Source organism: Ipomoea nil, unplaced genomic scaffold (genome assembly GCF_001879475.1).
Source record: "Ipomoea nil cultivar Tokyo-kokei standard unplaced genomic scaffold, Asagao_1.1 scaffold1043, whole genome shotgun sequence".
In the NCBI taxonomy this organism is placed as follows: domain Eukaryota; kingdom Viridiplantae; phylum Streptophyta; class Magnoliopsida; order Solanales; family Convolvulaceae; genus Ipomoea; species Ipomoea nil.
In genome coordinates, this window is record NW_017617471.1 from 4,010,499 (window position 1) to 4,028,825 (window position 18,327).

Consider the following 18,327-nt stretch of genomic DNA (forward strand, 5'->3'; position numbering starts at 1 on the left):
TGATTTTCTCTCTCTTGTCATGTCACAATGCTAATGTGAGATTTGCAGGGATGTGTTCAGCCTTAGGGGAGATTTTAGTAAATATTTTAATTTTGGTGCACTTGACATGACGAAATATACACACTGTAACGCTCTCAAGACGAAATATACATACTGTAACGCTCTCATTCAATGTTTTAAGAGCGAGCGTTTCAACAAAATTTCTGCATCGACTTTGAATAACCATTGGTGGTTGGGGATGTTTAGTCAATTTTGTAATTTGATTGTAGTTGACATGAAGAAACATACAAGCTATAACTCTCATTCAATGTTTCAAGATCGGGCCTTTTCGCAGGATTTTTGCTTGTCAACACTTTGAAGTTTGAACATTAGGGAACTTTTAGTAAATATTACTATAATTTTAATTTTAATGCACTTGACATGATAGTTGTAATACTCTCATTCAATGTTTTAAAAGTGGGCGTTTCAGCAGAATTTCTGCATGCTAAACTTTAAATAACTATTGGTGTTTGAAATTTTTTAATAAATATTTTAATGTTGTAACACTTTATCGACACAAGGTACAAGCGATAATATAATGCTCTCATTCAATGTCACAAGAGCGCGCAAGCGCATCAACTTTCAGACGCACTAAATAACCATAGTGTTAGTGGAACTTTATTAAATATTCTAATTTCAATTCACTTGATACAATGAAATTGAGGCATGTGGTACAAGCTTTTACTCTCTCATTATAAATAATAGTACTCCGTAATACATATTGGGTTTACAATATTGTTGTTGGAAAAATATCAAATTGATCCCTTAAATTATTCGGATAGCAATTAAATCTCCTAAGTAAAACGGCTATATTAAGATTTTTTAAATCTGTAAAATTGTTCAATTAAGTTTAAATCAACCTGTAATAGGGCCAGTAACATTCAAAAAAAAAAAAGTTTAAATCAACCTGTATAGCAGGTTAATTCTTCCACGTTTAAATACAAAGTTTTTTATAGAATAAAAATAAAAAAATATTTTAAAAGTGACACGTGTCAAGCTTGAGAAGAATTAATAATCTACTATACAGGTTGATTTGGACTCAATGGAATAATTTTACAGATTTAGGGGATTTGAATAGAGTTTTTTTTAGGAGATCTAATTACACTATCCGAATGACTTAGGGGGCCAATTTGACTATTTTCCCTATTGTTGTTTGTTGACACATCAAACAATTATTAATTATCCGGTCCACACATTCTCATGTCTCACAGTCCCAGGTTGTGAGTAATGACATATGATCGAGTCTTAATGGTCACACTATGGTAGTTACATTAAATGTGATAATCAGGTTCTTTGTTGGCATCACACTGGTCCTTATATTTAATGGACTGTTGAGTTATCGTGATTTACTCCTCCACTATCCTGTTAGGTTAGAGTAGAGCCGTGGGGAGATCTTAGGATAGAGAGAAATATGGATAAGATATATTTGAACAAAAAATGACACACCCAAAGGTCACACCGACACCAAGGAAAGAAGAAACAAAAGAACAATGATATCGATCACTTACTTACAAGTTAGGTACTAGGAAATACAAGAACAACGTTTGAATTGGTCGCACATTTTTTTTCTTTTCCATGGGGGCATGATTGAGGATAGAAGTGAGTGTACTACACTCATATTTTAATGAACAATTTGAGACAGTTGAGACTCTTCATGTTGATGGGTCCTTCACTCCTTTGTGACCAAACGCATCACTTTCCAATATTTATTCTCCCTTCAATTTCTGTGATAACTAATAAGTATACAAATGGCAAATTGGAAAGTGATGAAATTTCAACAACAAAAAAAAAAAGTATACAAATGGCAAATTGGAACTGACCCATTCTCATAAAATTAATGAAAATTTAAAGAAATTTAATGTTTAAAATATTAACAAAATTGAGTTATTTTGTAGTATAAATATTTGTGGGTCCATTTTTAATTTAAGTCGGGCTAATATAGATTCAGTTATACTTTAAATAAGAAAGAAGAATACCAAGACTATGTGGTTTAATGGTACTCTGGTTGAACTTTCATTTGTGAGGTTGTGGGCTATATCTATTTTAGTTGAAAAAATATAAATGAAAATACACATATATGATTTACCTGAAGGGAATTGTGGGTTAGTTGGGGTTGAATCTGTTAAGAAAGGCTAGAATCTCCCAACCACTGCATTGACTCATCAATCCGTTGTCCAATGTTCATCAGTAGATACCTGGCTATTCATTCTTAATTAGTCGATCCAATCTTCTGGAAAAAGATGAGAGTAGAGGAACAAGAAAAGGAAAAGAATGAGAACAAGACAACCGTTTTTGCAGGTAACGATGTTCTTAGTACTTGTCAATCCGTTTGTTTTGGGAAAACGACACTTTTGTTTCCCTCACTCACACTACAAACTGGAACCTGTTTTTTTTCTCACCAACCCCCTTTACAATACACTTATATATATATATATATATATATGCATGGAATGGGACGTTGTCTGTCATATATTCTTTTGTTCATTTAGAGAGAGAGAGAGAGAGAGAAGTGAAGTGAATTGAAATGGGTTTCCTGAGAGCTAAAGGCGTGATTTACAAGGCTGTGGAGGAGGTTGATCTTAGCCATGGCAGCAAGGAATTTTATCTCAGAGCCAATGTTAAAGGTTGTTCTTTTTTTTTCTGGTTTTTTTGTTTTGATGTTTTGATTTTTAGTGTGGGTTATGTGCGTATTAGTGGTTCTTGGGTAGAATTAAGGAGAAATCTGCAGAAAAATGATTGATTGTGGTACATTTCTGGGCAGCACCTCGGATGGCTGGAGTTCTGGTTAAGGTTTTTGTGTGGTTCTTGGAATTCCCAATCTTTGGCCAAATTCTGCTGTTCTTTCTGAAGAGGAACAATCTGATTCACAAGGTTTGTTTTTGGGTGCTGTCTCTCTTTGCTGATTTCTTGTTTGTTCGATCAGACTAAGTTGTTCTTAGAGATAATGGGATTGTTTTGCAGTTGGTTTCATATGCTGAGTTGCAGGAGTCACCCCTCTATGTTCCTCTGCACCCTTATGAAGGTTAGTCTTTTTTTTTTTTTTTTTTTTTTTTTGGTGACGAAACCCGCAGTCACTACCCAAGCGTGTGCACAGGGTAAACCTGCTTTGCGATCCTAGTCAGCAACGAACCACAACTAGGTAAACCAGCTCAGGTTGCCCGACCGGCTCAAACCAAGAAGGCCACTAGGCCGCTCCCATTGGGAGTTGAATTTAGAACATTGTGGTTACCAAGTCAACAGCCTAACCAACGTGAGTGGGGTTGCCCCATGGTTAGTCTCTTTTTTATCGAGTAGGGTGAAGGTTCGGACCCATTGAAAAGATGTGTTTCGTTTCAACTTTTCATGTTTATTAAGTCTGTTTTAATGAATTATTCCTTGTTCTGTGTACACTGAGGGTGGATGAAGAGGAACATGTTTTACTTGGGAAGCATATAACCTTTGACAAATGACAATATTTGGACCTGTTTTTGGTGAAATTAATGAAAATGTGATGACAGAGAACGAGGAGAAAGAAGTGAAGTACATGAAACCCGAACTATCTCCCCCAGAACAAGTTCATCAGGTTGTAGAATGCCTTCAGGCTTCCCCGAACACACTGCATAACACTACAAAACTCGGTTTCCAACGGTGGACTATAATGGACTATTCGAGAGCTTATCAACAAGGAGAAGTGACACCATGCGTGGTGAGACATTCCCATTCATAAACACGAGATGGGGAATCAAAAGCTAGTTTCAATTCCGTGTTGTATCATATCAGACATAATCGTCATTGCAACTTTGCTGTAGGTTGCAGAAAGATTGATAAAAGCGATCAATGAGTCGTCCAGCTCTAAACTGCAAATGTCGTTTTTCATTAACTTTGACGCTGAAGACATATTGAGGCAAGCTGCAGAATCGACTGTTCGTTATGAACGAGGTACATTGAATTATGAGAGCCAAGATTTTTGTTTCATTAACCTTAGTTAAGTGTGCTTCTGTTCCTTAAAATCGTTTCGATAATACGCTTCTCAGGAGAACCAATATCGGTGTTGGATGGAGTTCCAATTGCCATAAAGGATGAAATAGACTGCCTACCTTATCCGACCACAGGTCTTCTCTTTTCGTTTTTGATCAAACTATGTTATGTTCTTGGACTAAACTAGGTATTAGACGAAACGTCTTACCTTAGTACTCGCTAAATTGTGAAAAAAATTGTAGGAGGTACCAAGTGGTTGCATAAAGTACGACAATGTGAGGATGACGCGTGTTGTGTGAAGCGCCTGAGACAATGCGGGGCAGTACTGATTGGGAAGACAAATATGCATGAACTCGGGGCTGGAACCAGCGGGATAAACCCCCACTATGGGTAAATTTATGCTTCCGTTCCCCAAAAACTAAGCCTATATGCATACATTCTTAGATTTCAATTCATCGTGTTCGTCATTGATACCTTAGGGCAACAAGAAATCCGTATAATTCTCAGAGGATTACTGGTGGCTCTTCTAGCGGTTCCGCTGCTGTTGTTTCTGCGGGGTTATGCCCCGCTGCACTTGGTGTCGACGGGGGAGGTGGATAATCTTGGTTTTGCAGAAGATTGTTAAGTTTCTCGTAGTTTTTCTGCCATAACTTAAGAGTTGGCTTACTTTTCTCTTCTGCTTAGGATCTGTACGAATGCCCGCTGCTCTTTGTGGAGTTGTTGGCTTGAAACCATCTTTTGGACGTGTACCACACTCCGGGTATGCTCTAATTTTCGTCCTTAAAGTGATAGTGAAATTGCACGTTTATATTTATATATTATATGCTCGATCCACAATGTGAAAGTAGTTTATTACCACTTCTCCCTTCAGTGTTCTTCCTCTGAACTGGACAGTTGGAATGGTCGGGATTCTATCGGGTACAGTAGAAGATGCACTCATTGTGTCAGTATTCTCGAACTGCATTTCTTCTTTCGTTTTTTATCTCCCGATTTAAAAAAATAAAAATAAAAATTAGATAAACCATTTTTTTGCCTACCAGCTATGCAGCTATCAGTAATCCCTCAGCTACTGATCTATCCCCATCTGCACTGGTAAGATAACATATTTTTTGCTTGTGATTGAATGTTTCGTGTCAGAAACACGATTGTTTTAATGTAGTTTTGATCATTTGCCAGCCAAAGTTATGTTTCCCTCTTTTGAAATCGCCAAACCCGATATCGGATATCAGATTAGCCAAATATGGAGAGGTATGGGATTTGTCATTCGTTTCTCTCTTGCGTATCTGCTAAACAAACTGATGTCTAATGTTAATGTTGTCGGTCTTTCTCAGTGGTTTAATGACAGCACCGATGAGATAAGAGTCTGTTGTTCTCGAGCCTTGGCCAACTTATGTGAACATTTCTGCTGGAAGGTTTACCAACGTTTTCCCTTACTTTTAGTACAGAGTTTCTATAATGGTTGAGGAAGTTGAGATTCCAAAACGAAACCCAAAAAAAAAAAAAAAGAATCTGATTGTTGTACAGTGTTGTGTATGTAACTGTTTGTAACCCGCAACTTCTTCTGAAAAGACCATAGATGTTACTGTGCCCGAGATCGAGGTGATGCGCCTGGCGCATTATGTGACGATGGGATCGGAATGCAGTACTTCAATCGCCCGTCAACTGGAAAAGCTGTATGTAGTTTAGTTTATTTACCATATGCGTGCTATAAAAAATTACGTTTTGTTGAAGAATACACAAGAGACGTTATTATTGATTGTGATTGGAACAGGAAAAAGACCGAACTAGGGTGGGATGCTCGGGTTGCACTTCCGGTTTATGGCTCCTTTAGCAGCCTGGAATACCTGAATGCCCAGAGGATCAGGTAAGTGACATATATAGCTTCAGATACCGGTTTAACTGTTACGGGAGTTGTTGGGGGCGGCTTCGAGAGCCGAGTCCAGTATCCTGTCATCGAAACGTAGTGCTAGCTGCTATGCAAGTATAAGGAAATAAAGTTGCGAGATTCGCTAGTAGCTATAGCTTTTGGCGTAGTAGTAAGCACTTGATCCTGACAATTGATATCAGATCTGGTCACGGGAACCGAGTCCAGTATCCTGTCATCGAAACGTGACGCTTCTTTGTTTAGTAATTAGTACCATAATACTTTTCTGTCTGTTTTGGCTATGTTTGTCTAGAAACCGGCAGTTGCAGTTCCACAGAAGAATATTTTCGGAGGCAGATGTCATTGTCACACCAACCACTGGGTATTTTTTCTTTCATTTCCATTCCAATTGTCGGAAAAGTTTTACGCTTACATCATTACCATATGCATATATCTGTGACTTGTTGCAGAGTAACGGCGTATGAAATAAAGAACGATGCTCTCAAAACCGGGGAGCTAGACTACATAAATGGAGGTAAGAAATCAGATCCGATCCCCGGCTCTGATACCAAATTGAATGATGTGTTATGTCTTAACGAGGCTTACCAATGTGCTGTATGTATTCCAGCTGCACTAGTTCGCTACCAGATTGCGGGGAACTTCTTAGGACTCCCAGCAGTGACTGTCCCCGTAATGCTTTCTACCTGTCAATAGTTCATCTCTTCTGTTTAGCTCGTTTTGGGTATGTTTATGGACTGAGAAATGTTTCGGTATAGGTTGGATATGATCAATCCGGGTTGCCTATAGGCCTTCAGTTCATCGGGAAGCCATGGACCGAGTCGTTGTTAATCCACATTGCCTTTTCAATGCAAGTATGTACTGTCACTTCTCTAAACTCCTTTTTCAGAATGGTCTGTGAAACATGTCTGCAGTGGTGAATAGTGTGGTTTGGTGAATTGGATTTCAGGGACTTTGCAGCTCAGAGTACAAGAAACCAGAGGTTTTCTTTGACATGTTGGCTAAGGATTGAATGTTTTTGTGTTTCTCCAAGTGGAAAGCAAGATTATTGAACTGGGATTTGGTGTTTCACAGCAGCTATGAGAAAATAAGTGTTTCTTTTAGATGATTTAACTCTTGTTTTTAATCTACATCTTTTCTATTATTTTCCATAAAAGGAAAATTATTTAAACGTGTTGTACCTTATCTTGTTTGTATTCTTATCATGTCAACTCGTTAACCAATCATTTATATAAATTGTCATGATTAGTACTCGACCGGATATCACATTTGCGGTAGGAAAATTGAGCAGGTATACTAGTAATCCTAGTATGACTCATTGGCAAGAGTACTAAAGTACTTGAAGAAAACCATGAATTATGGTTTGGTATATTCAAGTGAGTCTTCTATCTTAGAAGTGTATTCGGATGCAAGTTGGATTTTCAACCAAGAAGGTTGTTCTTCTACAAGTGGTTGTGTATTTTTATTAAGTTGTGTAATCTCCTGGGCTTCTAAGAAGCAAACTTGTATCACGGATTTAACAATGGCTTTGGAATTTATTGCACTTTGGATCAACATGTAAAGAAGTCGAGTGGTTAAGGGATTTATTATTAAAAATCCCGGTATGGCCTAGACCGATGACTCCTATATTGGTACATTGTGAGAGTCCTACTACTTGGGCTAAGGTTTATTGCCAAGTGTATAATGGTAAGTCAAGCACATTGGTGTGAGACACAATTATGTGCGGGGACGTATCAAACATGGTACTGTAGCACTTGACTTTGTAAGGTCCCCCAACTTAATTTGGCGGGTCCATTTACTAAATTGATGCCAAGGGACATGGTATATAGGAAATCACAATGGATAGGACTTAAGCCCATTGAGTAAATAATAAATAAAAGAAATCTCAGCTCTTGTCTAAAGAGACATTAGGCCTAGAGTTCAATGTAGACTAGCATTTCATCTATTATTGGCAAACATTGACAATTAATCTATCCCAAGGTAAGTGCTTGGTCCGGCATGAAAAGAGGTTGATTTATTTCTTCATAGATCTTTTGACAAAGTGTTGTATGCAAGAGCATCAATGAAAAGATCTACCTATGTAAACACGACGTCTTACCGCTTCAATTAAGTTTGAGCTTGGCTTGAGAAGTGTAAAGTTTGTCAAGTTTTCAAGGGCTTTAAGTTTGAGCTTGGCTTGAGATGTGTAAAGTGTGTAAGTTTTCAAGGATAATATCGTAACTTATAAACTTGTGTGTGGAGTACCTTCAATTTTTTCAAGTGATTATTCGGTTCAAAGCTTGTATACTATTGTAATTTGAATTATTGTAAAGTGTACAACACCAATTTTTGTCTTGTGGAAATGTCAACAATATTTACTATATAAATGGATGAGGAATGTTGGACATTTATATAATAAATGATTGAATATATGTATTTAGACATGTCTATCGGAAGCATAAATAATATTTTGGTGTTGTGGAGTTAAAAATATTATTTAGAATTAATTATCGTTTTGGTCACTCAACTATGCCGTAATTATCAAATTGGTCATCGACTATCAATTTTGACCAATTAAATCCTCAACTATTGATTTCGTAATCGATTTGGTCATCCGTCAAGCAGACCGATGGCCAATTTGGTAATTACGGTGGACTGAATCGATTACGAAATTAATAGTTGATGGTTTAATTGGTAACCCCCCCCACATTCTATGACAACATGGAGACAAAGGTCTCTATCTCTAGGCTAGAGATGAAGAAGTCTATTCATTTCTATGTTTTTTTTCGGTGTGTTATTCATTTCTATGTTTTTTTTCGGTGTAAATCACACATTGTGGTCCGGGTCAAGAGGCACAGAAGTTGGCCTAAAGAGGATCGTCACTTGTGGAAATCGAACCCAGATTATCCCAAAATTCTCCCCCACAAAGAGAACTCATTTGCTACTTGAGCTACCATGTTGGGTTCTATTCATTTCTATGTTGAATATGGAAAACCTTTCTCCGTTTCCCGTCAGAGACGAAGAGGTCCCTTCATTTCCATATCAGAGATGAAGAGTGGTTATTTGTCTCCGACACCCAGAAGACGAAGGCTAATTGGCTAGGGGATGATGTGTTTTTTTGTTTTAATTATTAAATAAAATTAAACAAATTATTTTAAATTCAATAATTATCACATCAATAATCAACCGATAAACATATTACTTTTGATTTAATTAAATCAATTTGATTGACGTAAATAGTTATACACTCTCTTTCCTTAAATGTTCGAAGTTAAAATATAGTCTAGTATAAAAAATCAATTAATATAACCAAATATTTTGCTCCTTAATTACACCAACCTGGTACAAACAGAAATTAATTTATGATACAATTTTAAAGGTGCCACGCCTCTCTGGCATTTCCATTAACCTTTCCCTCTTCTCCATCCCTCCCTCATCTTGTTCAAACTCTATAGCACAGTCCCCACGCGGCCACGCCCTTCCTCTCTCTCTCTCCGCCTATCGATCGCCGAAAGGTATTCTGTTTCTCTCTACTACATTTCTTCATTCTCTGAAGCCATATCCTATACCTATTATAATCTTATGTCTGTATAGATTTCAGTTCACATTTCAAAAATCTCGTTAAACCCTAGTTGCACTTCGTTCTAAGCTTCTAAAAAAATGGAGTGGAATGCCGAAACTCTACAATTCCTTTCCCAATGCTTCCTCAATACTCTTTCTCCGATGCCCCAGCCTCGCCGCCAAGCCGAGTCGGCCCTGGCTGATGCCTCTGAGAAACCTAATTATGCGCTCGCCGTGCTCCGCCTCGTTGCCGAGCCTTCCGTTGATGAACAGATCCGCCAAGCTGCTTCTGTGAACTTCAAGAACCAGCTCAAGTCGCGGTGGTCGCCGTCTACGCCTTCCGACCCCAATGTTCCTACCCTAACTCCGATTCCGGACTTTGAGAAGGAGCAAATTAAGAGTTTGATTGTTTCCTTGATGATCAATTCGTCTCCCAAAATACAATCTCAGCTCAGTGAAGCCTTGACGGTGATTGGGAAGCATGATTTCCCCAAAGCGTGGCCTGCCTTGTTGCCGGAGCTTGTTTCCAGTCTTGATAAGCTGAGCCAAGCAAATGATTATGTGTCTGTAAATGGCTTGTTAACCACCTTGAATTCCTTGTTTAAGAAGTTCCGATACCAGTTTAAGACCAATGAGTTGCTCCTTGATCTGAAATACTGTCTGGATAATTTTGCAAAGCCATTGTTAGAAGTCTTTAAGCGTACTGCGAGTTTGATTGATCAGGTAGTGGCTTCTGGGTCTGCCTCTGCTGCAACGCTAAAGCCCTATATAGAGTCTCAAAGGCTGTGCTGTAGAATATTCTATTCCTTGAATTTCCAAGAATTACCTGAATTTTTTGAGGACCATATGAACGAGTGGATGGTTGAGTTTAAGAAATATCTGACTATGAAGTACCCTGCTCTTGAGGATAGTAGCAATGAGGGGCTAGCAGTTGTTGATGGTCTACGATCTGCAGTATGTGAAAATATTAGCCTTTATATGGAGAAAGAGGAAGAATTGTTTCAAGTGTACTTAAGTGGGTTCGTGGAGGCTGTGTGGAGTCTTCTTGTAGCCTCATCTGCATCTTCTAGTCGGGAACAGCTGACTGTGACTGCAATCAAGTTCTTAACTATTGTCAGTACAAGTGTACATCATACACTATTTGCAAGAGATGATATTTTAGAACAAATATGTCAGAGCATTGTTATCCCTAATGTGATGCTACGTGATGAAGATGAGGAGTTGTTTGAAATGAACTATGTTGAGTTTATAAGGAGGGATATGGAAGGAAGTGATCTCGACACTAGGAGGAGGATTGCATGTGAACTTCTCAAAGGAATTGCTATGCATTACAAGGATAAGGTGACTGAGAAGGTTTCACTTCAGATTAAGAATTGCTTGGCCATGTTTGCTCAGAATCCTGCAGCAAACTGGAAATTCAAAGATTGTGCCATCTATTTGGTTGTCACCCTTGCCACAAAAAAAGCTGGTGGCACTTCAGTGTCAACTGATCTGGTTGATGTGGAGAGCTTTTTCGGATCTGTTATTGTGCCTGAGCTGCAGAGTCAGGATGTGAATGCTTTTCCAATGTTGAAAGCGGGTGCATTGAAGTTCTTTACCATGTTTAGAAATCAGTTATCAAAACCCATTGCAATAGCACTGCTTCCTGATGTTGTTCGGTTCCTTGGTTCAGACTCTAATGTGGTTCATTCATATGCTGCGAGTTGCATTGAGAAGCTGTTGCTGGTCAAAGATGATGGTGCCAGAGCAAGGTATACAGCTGTAGATATTAGTCCATTTTTGTTAGTGTTGATGACCAACCTTTTTCAAGCCATGGAGAAACCAGAATCTGAGGAGAATCAGTACATAATGAAGTGCATCATGCGAGTGCTTGGAGTTTCTGAAATTTCTCGTGAGGTTGCTTTACCTTGCATAACTGGTCTGGCTAATGTCCTGAACAGAGTCTGCCAAAATCCAAAAAATCCAGTTTTCAACCACTATCTCTTTGAATCAGTGGCTGTTCTTGTCAGGCGGGCTTGTGAAAAGGATCCATCTCTTGTGTCTGGTTTTGAAGGAGGCTTGTTCCCAAGCCTCCAGATGATATTGGAGAGAGATGTGAGTGAATTCTTCCCTTATGCATTCCAGTTACTGGCTCAGCTTGTAGAGCTGAATAGACCGCCACTGCCACAGCACTATATGCAGATATTTGAGATTCTTCTTTTACCTGATTCATGGAAAAAGTCTGGAAATGTTCCAGCACTTGTCCGGTTGCTCCAGGCGTTTCTTCGTAAAGCACCTCATGAGCTTAATCAACAGGGTAGGTTGTCAAATGTTCTTGGGATATTTAACACACTGGTATCATCTCCAAACACAGATGAACAGGGATTTTATGTGATTAATACAGTCATTGAAAATCTTGGGTTTGATGTTATCTCACCCTATATAGGCCATATTTGGGCTGCCCTTTTCAAACGGCTTCAAGAAAGAAGAACAGTGAAGTTTGTCAAGAATCTTGTGATATTTATGTCTCTTTTCTTGGTCAGGCATGGCTCTCAAAATCTTGTGGCTTCAATAAATGCTGTCCAAGTGAATTTATTTAACACAATCGTAGAACAATTTTGGATACCTAACCTCAAGTTGATCACCGGATCCATTGAGCTCAAGTTAACTGCTGTTGCTTCAACTAAACTCATCTGTGAATCCCCATCACTATTGGATTCTAAGCTTTGGGGCAAAATGCTGGATAGTATAATCACTCTTCTCTCTAGGCCAGAGGAAGAGAGAGTAGAGGAGGAGCCAGAAGTTCCAGACTTTGGGGAGAGTGTTGGTTATAATGCTGCTTTTGTTCGTCTATACAATGCTGGTAAGAAGGATGAGGACCCATTGCAGGACATAAGGGATCCAAAACAGTACTTGGTTGCATCTGTTGCTACTCTTTCTGCTCAGTCCCCTGGTCAGTACACTCAGGTTATAAGGGAAAATCTCGAGCCGGGAAATCAGGCAGCATTACTTCAGCTTTGCAGTTCCTATAATGTATCAATAGTTTGAAACCGAATCCATTTAATGGTATGCTTTATCTTCATGACGCATGTTCTTTGAGTGCAATGAGTAAGTTATACTATGTTATTGTGCTTTGTGTATGCATTAAATGGTGATTAGATATTGGTAACTATTTATTTTTTTGTTTTTGCCGCTTGCTAAATGAATTATTCCTGAAGAATTTTAATTTGTTGCCTAATGTCAGGTGTTATGCAACTTTTTTCTCTTACCATGTTATTTTTGAAACCAAAAATGCAGAACTGACATTTATTTCACTGTAGATTGGTGGATGATGGTCTCTTGTTCTCGTTAATAGCAGAACATCTGCAAAGTAACTTGTACTTTTGATGTCTGCTTATGTCAGACATATAAATGTTTTTTTTTTTGCCTAAAAAAAAGGATTGTTTTTATGGATTTAGGGGTCTTAAACTCTTAGTTGAACTCTGTGCTTCTCTTTGTGAAGTTTGCTTTGTGGTTGTTAGGTAGCACTTGGCTTACGAATGTTTTGGAATTATGATATTCTATCACCTTCCTAATTGTGAAGCTGATAATTCTAATTGTTTAGCATGCTATTCAAAATTTGATATACAACCTGCAGGCTACAGCTAAGGCACCCTAGATAAGTAAGGTTTAACTTCAAAATAAGTAAATTTAGATGCGTCTTAGGTAGTTTTCAGTCTCTGGTTGATTGTTCTTCTAATTTGTCTACTAATCTAAAGGATTAATTTCTCATTGCCCACTTGTAATTAATGTGTAGTTTCATTCACCAACCCAATGACACGTCCAGTTTGACTATTGATCAAACATAGCTGTTAATTGTACTAAACACTAATTATAGGAGGGAAAATGAAATAATCCTACTATATGTATAATATATAAGAAGAAGAAAAAAGAGAGAGAGAATGAGTCAAGGGATCAAGAATACAAATAAGAACTTGATATAACAATAGGAAACAGGATAAGAAAAATAAGAACATGAACTTGGAGCAGTGCAGGAATAATGATTATGTTTTGGAAGCAACTGTGAAGTGTTATTAAGAACAAGAGCCTATGCCTATCCTTCGTTGCCTTTCACTTTGTCTTCCTCTTACTTCCTTTTATATTCTGCCATGTTATTATGGTTAAGGATTACTGATTGGTTCTATATGTAATGTGTTGGATTCTTTTGTTTTAGTCCAACTATTTTGCTTCCCCCCTTGAAACATTGAGTCACAAGTCTTTAGATGTTAGGAAGTTGTGTCTTGACTGATGATTTTATTGATAAAAACAAGTAACTGGATGGAAATGTTGTTGAAAATGATAAAAAATAAACTTATCTTTATACATAAATACAATTTAGGTATGAGCAAGGCAATGATAATCTATGGCAGAGAATTCTAGTTGACCGTTTTATTTATGTACCATATTTGATTGTTCATGCCCATAACTATCCTAACTATCCATCTTTTGATCTTTCAGGGCGTGATGTTGCAATTTTGGACTAGGCTTGATATCCTGTCACAGATGAGATACGGTTCTCTTTTGCATGCATTTGTTGTTGATGGCTCACAATAGATCAGCAAGGTCATTCTTGTAGAGTCTCCTAATGTGCTGGAGTTAGTCTATGTGCGTGTTCATGAGGGTTCCTGTGCGACTTGCCCTCACCCGACTTTTGGATTTTGGATTGGGAACGGTCCCGAGTTTGAATCTCTTGCTTCCCTGATCCAAGTGTTTGTTCTTCAATCTGAACCATTGCTTAGGTTTGAGCTTTCTGTGTCTTCTTATAGGATTGTCAGTATGAGTAGAAGCAATAGGGACATTTTGTGTCATCTAGTCAATGAAATGGAACAAACCTGCTTTCTGTAAATGACTTTGTTTCCAGCTAGTTTTTACTGGTTTGTTTCTACTGAACTTATAATTAGATTAATGATACTTTTTTCTTTTTCTTATTTTTTGGGGTCAAGATTTCACCTTCAAATGATTTCATATAGGGGTGCAAACAAGCTCAGGCAAGTTCGAGCTTGCACTTAAAATAGTTTTAGTAAGCTCGAGTTTGGTTAGATTGACTCGAATTGAACTTTAATTCAAATTGTAGCTTTATATATATATATATATATATATATATATATATATATATATATATATATACCCTGCCAGTGGTTCGACGAGCCATGAGTGCTCAACAAGCAGGTTAGAGTTTGAATTTGTCTGAACTCAAATCAAGTTTTGACCAAAGAGTTCATTTGAGGTTCTAATTTCATAGCATGAAAGTTGATGTTTTTACTAAGAGGTGATTGAGTGGTGGAGCATAATTTTCATATTAAAAGGTCATGGATTCGATTTTTGATTTTTATAACTCTCTTGATTTATCGCACCGGAAGTAGAGTTTATTCTGTACACACTCTTGCAATTGTTATACCATGGATTATGGTTCATATTGCATAATAAATTTTGATACAAAAATTTTGTATCTTCAGTAAAGATATTATGTACTTACAGTTAACTGTACATATAAACAAATAACTTGACAATTGTTGACACATAATATAATAGCTACATGTACAGAAACTATCAACTGCATGTACATAATGTGTCAACTATAGATACGGAATCTGAATTGATAATTGTTGACACATAATATGATAGTTATAAGTACAAAAATTATCAACTGCAGGTACAGAATGTGTCAACTATAGATACAGAATCTGAAGGTTATTTTTGGATCAGGGTCTACAATGCAAGGTAGATAGTGGTCCATGGTATATAATTAGTAGTGGTTATAGGTTTATCTATGTCATAGAGGGTTGAACATTTATTACAGCACAATACAGTAACACTAGCAAAAATTTACAACAACTAGCACAAAACAATGTTCAAAATTACTACTGGGATATGGGAAGTTTCTGCACAAAATAATTTATTTTTTTCTATAATAATAACAAAAATGTAAAGCCTGTTAAAAGTGCCATAATCCCTGGCAATAACCTGGGAGACAAAGCCACTATCTGAATGGTGAAGTTGCAGTTTCCCTGAGATAAGTTCTGGTCAGTCACCATTGCCAGACCCTGGAAATTACAGCTCAAGTCTTCTTGATTCTTCACCTGAAAATACATTTTGAACGCATATGACGCGTTCCCATTCGTGTCCAAACCATTGCACGAAGAACCATACCCGAGAGCGGTGCAATCTGAAAACGAACAAGCGAAGTTTATATTATCCCCGAGTCGGCTCAAATCCCTTGCGTCTGGCCTCAACATACACCATCTCTTCGGAAGGTATTGCACGCCTTTGGCGCCCACGAGGTACTTGTCTTGTCCCTGGCCCGAGAGGTCCATGGGGAACTTTGGCTGTCCATCGTACCTAAAAATCCCCCAATGGCGCTCAAAGTTACCAGGTTCTATACTCTTGGCATCCTCGTCGAGAAGCCCAAAGAGGTACACCTCGATGTACCCGGGCCTCAGGGGCGTCCCTCTATTAGCTGCCAGTCTTGGCAAGAGTCCCCTGTAGAACCTATAGGCCAAGTTCACATTGGCGTTTCTGTCTCCCTCGGTTGGCCATCCCACTTCTCCAACCAAAACCGGGGTGTCACCATACCCAGCCGCGGTTAGGGCTGAAACCAGAGTATCAAAGTTGGCATCAAACACGTTCGTGTAAGGGATCCCATTATCAACTACTGGATTGGCTGTACCATCAAAGAAGGCATAGTCGACAGGGAAGTTTTCATTCAAATAGAGACTCAAGAAGGGGTATATGTTTACCGTGAAAGGTGCATTGTTCTGGTGCAGGAACTGCACGATCTGGACCATTTCTTCACTGATATCTGCCCGAAACCTACCAGCAGAAGGCACCGGATTGCTCTCGGGCGAGTTGTAGACATCAGCATTTAGGGGCACAGTCGCCTTTATATTGCTCCCGAGTCCAGCCTCGTTTAGGGCATTTTGGATGTTCTGAAGCGCTGGAAAGGTCGTGTGTATAAAAGAGTTGTTATATGATGCAAGAAATGGCTCGTTACCAACTGCAACATATCTGCAGGCCAGATTAAGATGCAAATGCAAGAAAGATTAGAGATTTACACAGCCATTATCTGTACTTCGTCAAGAAGCTATGGTTTTACATCAAAGAGTAAAGGAAGTTAGGGGATTGCAATTTGCATCCAACACACAATGAAATAGTAATCACAAATACTGGGAATCAATGATCCCTGCAGAGATCCAGACATTGATATCCACATTAAGAATTGTTCCATTGTAACTTGTAATGGCGCGAAACTGCTATAAAAGCCAAACCCCAATTTAATCTCGGACTTCATATCGAGAAAAGAGTTACCAACAAGTTGAATTCACTCAAGCAATTATGTTACTATGGAGGCAAACAAAAGTATAAAACTTTGATTCACATGGGAAAGCTTGCCGCCGCTACCTAAATGTGCACTCTGGGTGATGTCTGCCTTGTGACCCTAGCCAGCAAGGGACCTAAACTAGTGTAAGTTGCTATAGTTGATTAACTCAAATCAAGAAGGCAAACAAAAGTATAAAACTTGACCATAGGTACCATGAAACTCCACAACCATGAATATAGAGGTCCATGAAGCTTCAAACTATGTAGTGTTTAAAACTCAACATTCTAACACCACAACTTGGGGTAATCGGTAAGCAGATTGGTAACATAACCGCAAAGTCGGAAGATTGACTGTTGTATGTGTATGCTAACTATCTAAGACAAATCTTGTCAAAGGATGCAAATAGACTAAAATTGTTTCTTTCTTTGCAATGAAGCCAAACACCTGACATTGAACTCTCAATTAACCAGACTAAATCATCAAAACAACATGATATACTCAAAGATGAAAAAAACAACTAAACCAAGCACAAATTCCTACTCAAATTCAACTCCACATATCCAAACAAGAATGAATAATAGTAACAGTATCACAAGACAGGGTTTACCCCGTGCACAACTTCAAACAGTGGCTGCAATTAACCATCATCATTAAAAATAAAAAAATAAATAAAAAATAAATAAAAAAAGCATACTTAATGTTGACACCTCCTCTGAAGTTATAGCGAGTGACATTGCGCTTCACCCAATCCTTAGCTCTGCCATAGTCATTCATAGCAAGCAGCTGATCATTGGGAATGGCCACCATTACTTCAATGTTAGTCCCTGCAAGAGCTCCCATGGTGGACTGATCTGCATCAAACAGCTTCACCTTCTGAATCCCATTATCCTTCAGCATCTGCACCACAACTTTGGGTGACAGCTGGTGGGTTGCCATGGTTCCCCAGTTCACCCCCACCCCCACCACATGCATACTACTAGTACACAATAATATTGGTATATATACAAAAACCCAGATTTTAAACATTCTTTGCTTGCCCATAAACTGGGAAAAAACAAATCTTGATTGGATGATTTATATGTAAAAAAGATGGAATCTTTTTCACTGGAAGAGGTGAAATTGCAATGGAAGTGGCATCTTTTTTTAGCAAAATTTTGTGGGATTGTTAAGTGATTCTTGAGAAAACAAAATGGAATAGAAATATGTAGAAAAGTAAATAGGAAAAGGGAAAACCCAGGGATTTGGATAAGATGAACAAAAAGGGTGAAGAAAGAGAGAATCATTTTTTGGAGTGTGGGGATATAAATATAAATATATAGAGAGAGAGAGAATAGAATAGAATACGATAGTGAGAGGGACATGGATGTGGAACCAGCCACTGCTCTAAAAATTCCACCCAATCAATCAATCTACCTTTCAACACTGAATAGTAACAGCCAAAACGTCCTTGTATTGCATGCGTTTACACTACTATTTACATTAACAGAGCTGCAAGAACCTGTGGAAAAAGACAAATAGTAGTCGCTGGAATCTCCATAGGAGTTCAGAGATAAACATAACACCTATTCAGCTA

The 18,327-nt window shown here is 38.2% G+C and overlaps 3 protein-coding genes across 7 annotated transcripts; 2 read left to right on the plus strand and 1 right to left on the minus strand.

The window, feature by feature from the left end:
• The first annotated feature begins 2,168 nt into the window (after positions 1 to 2,168).
• Positions 2,169 to 7,063, plus strand: LOC109180997 (fatty acid amide hydrolase-like). 3 transcript variants are annotated; one of them, XM_019330738.1, is made up of 21 exons: positions 2,169 to 2,337; positions 2,529 to 2,663; positions 2,801 to 2,910; positions 3,001 to 3,061; positions 3,537 to 3,724; positions 3,828 to 3,957; positions 4,053 to 4,130; positions 4,239 to 4,386; positions 4,476 to 4,588; positions 4,681 to 4,756; positions 4,868 to 4,939; positions 5,037 to 5,088; positions 5,173 to 5,244; positions 5,328 to 5,408; positions 5,566 to 5,669; positions 5,768 to 5,860; positions 6,174 to 6,242; positions 6,331 to 6,395; positions 6,489 to 6,550; positions 6,637 to 6,732; positions 6,828 to 7,063. In XM_019330738.1, the coding sequence occupies exons 2-21, from the start codon at positions 2,564 to 2,566 to the stop codon at positions 6,888 to 6,890; spliced, it is 1,833 nt and encodes a 610-aa protein (XP_019186283.1). In that variant the 5' UTR covers positions 2,169 to 2,337; positions 2,529 to 2,563; the 3' UTR covers positions 6,891 to 7,063. The 3 variants fall into 3 exon arrangements, with proteins under 3 accessions (XP_019186283.1, XP_019186284.1, XP_019186282.1); XM_019330739.1 differs by having other exon boundaries at positions 2,533 to 2,663; XM_019330737.1 differs by lacking the exon at positions 2,169 to 2,337 and having other exon boundaries at positions 2,500 to 2,663.
• Positions 7,064 to 9,254: 2,191 nt separating this feature from the next.
• LOC109182130 (exportin-2-like) lies at positions 9,255 to 14,364 on the plus strand. 3 transcript variants are annotated; one of them, XM_019332196.1, is made up of 3 exons: positions 9,257 to 9,372; positions 9,452 to 12,463; positions 13,895 to 14,364. In XM_019332196.1, exon 2 carries the CDS (start codon positions 9,518 to 9,520, stop codon positions 12,443 to 12,445), a length of 2,928 nt encoding a protein of 975 aa, XP_019187741.1. In that variant the 5' UTR covers positions 9,257 to 9,372; positions 9,452 to 9,517; the 3' UTR covers positions 12,446 to 12,463; positions 13,895 to 14,364. The 3 variants fall into 3 exon arrangements, with proteins under 3 accessions (XP_019187740.1, XP_019187741.1, XP_019187742.1); XM_019332197.1 differs by having other exon boundaries at positions 9,464 to 12,463; XM_019332195.1 differs by having other exon boundaries at positions 9,255 to 12,463.
• An 842-nt stretch (positions 14,365 to 15,206) lies between these two features.
• Positions 15,207 to 18,297, minus strand: LOC109182384 (glucan endo-1,3-beta-glucosidase 8-like). The gene is made up of 2 exons (XM_019332558.1): positions 17,449 to 18,297; positions 15,207 to 16,441 (listed from the first exon to the last, which is right to left on the minus strand). The coding sequence occupies exons 1-2, from the start codon at positions 17,793 to 17,795 to the stop codon at positions 15,343 to 15,345; spliced, it is 1,446 nt and encodes a 481-aa protein (XP_019188103.1). The 5' UTR covers positions 17,796 to 18,297; the 3' UTR covers positions 15,207 to 15,342.
• Positions 18,298 to 18,327: the final 30 nt, after the last annotated feature.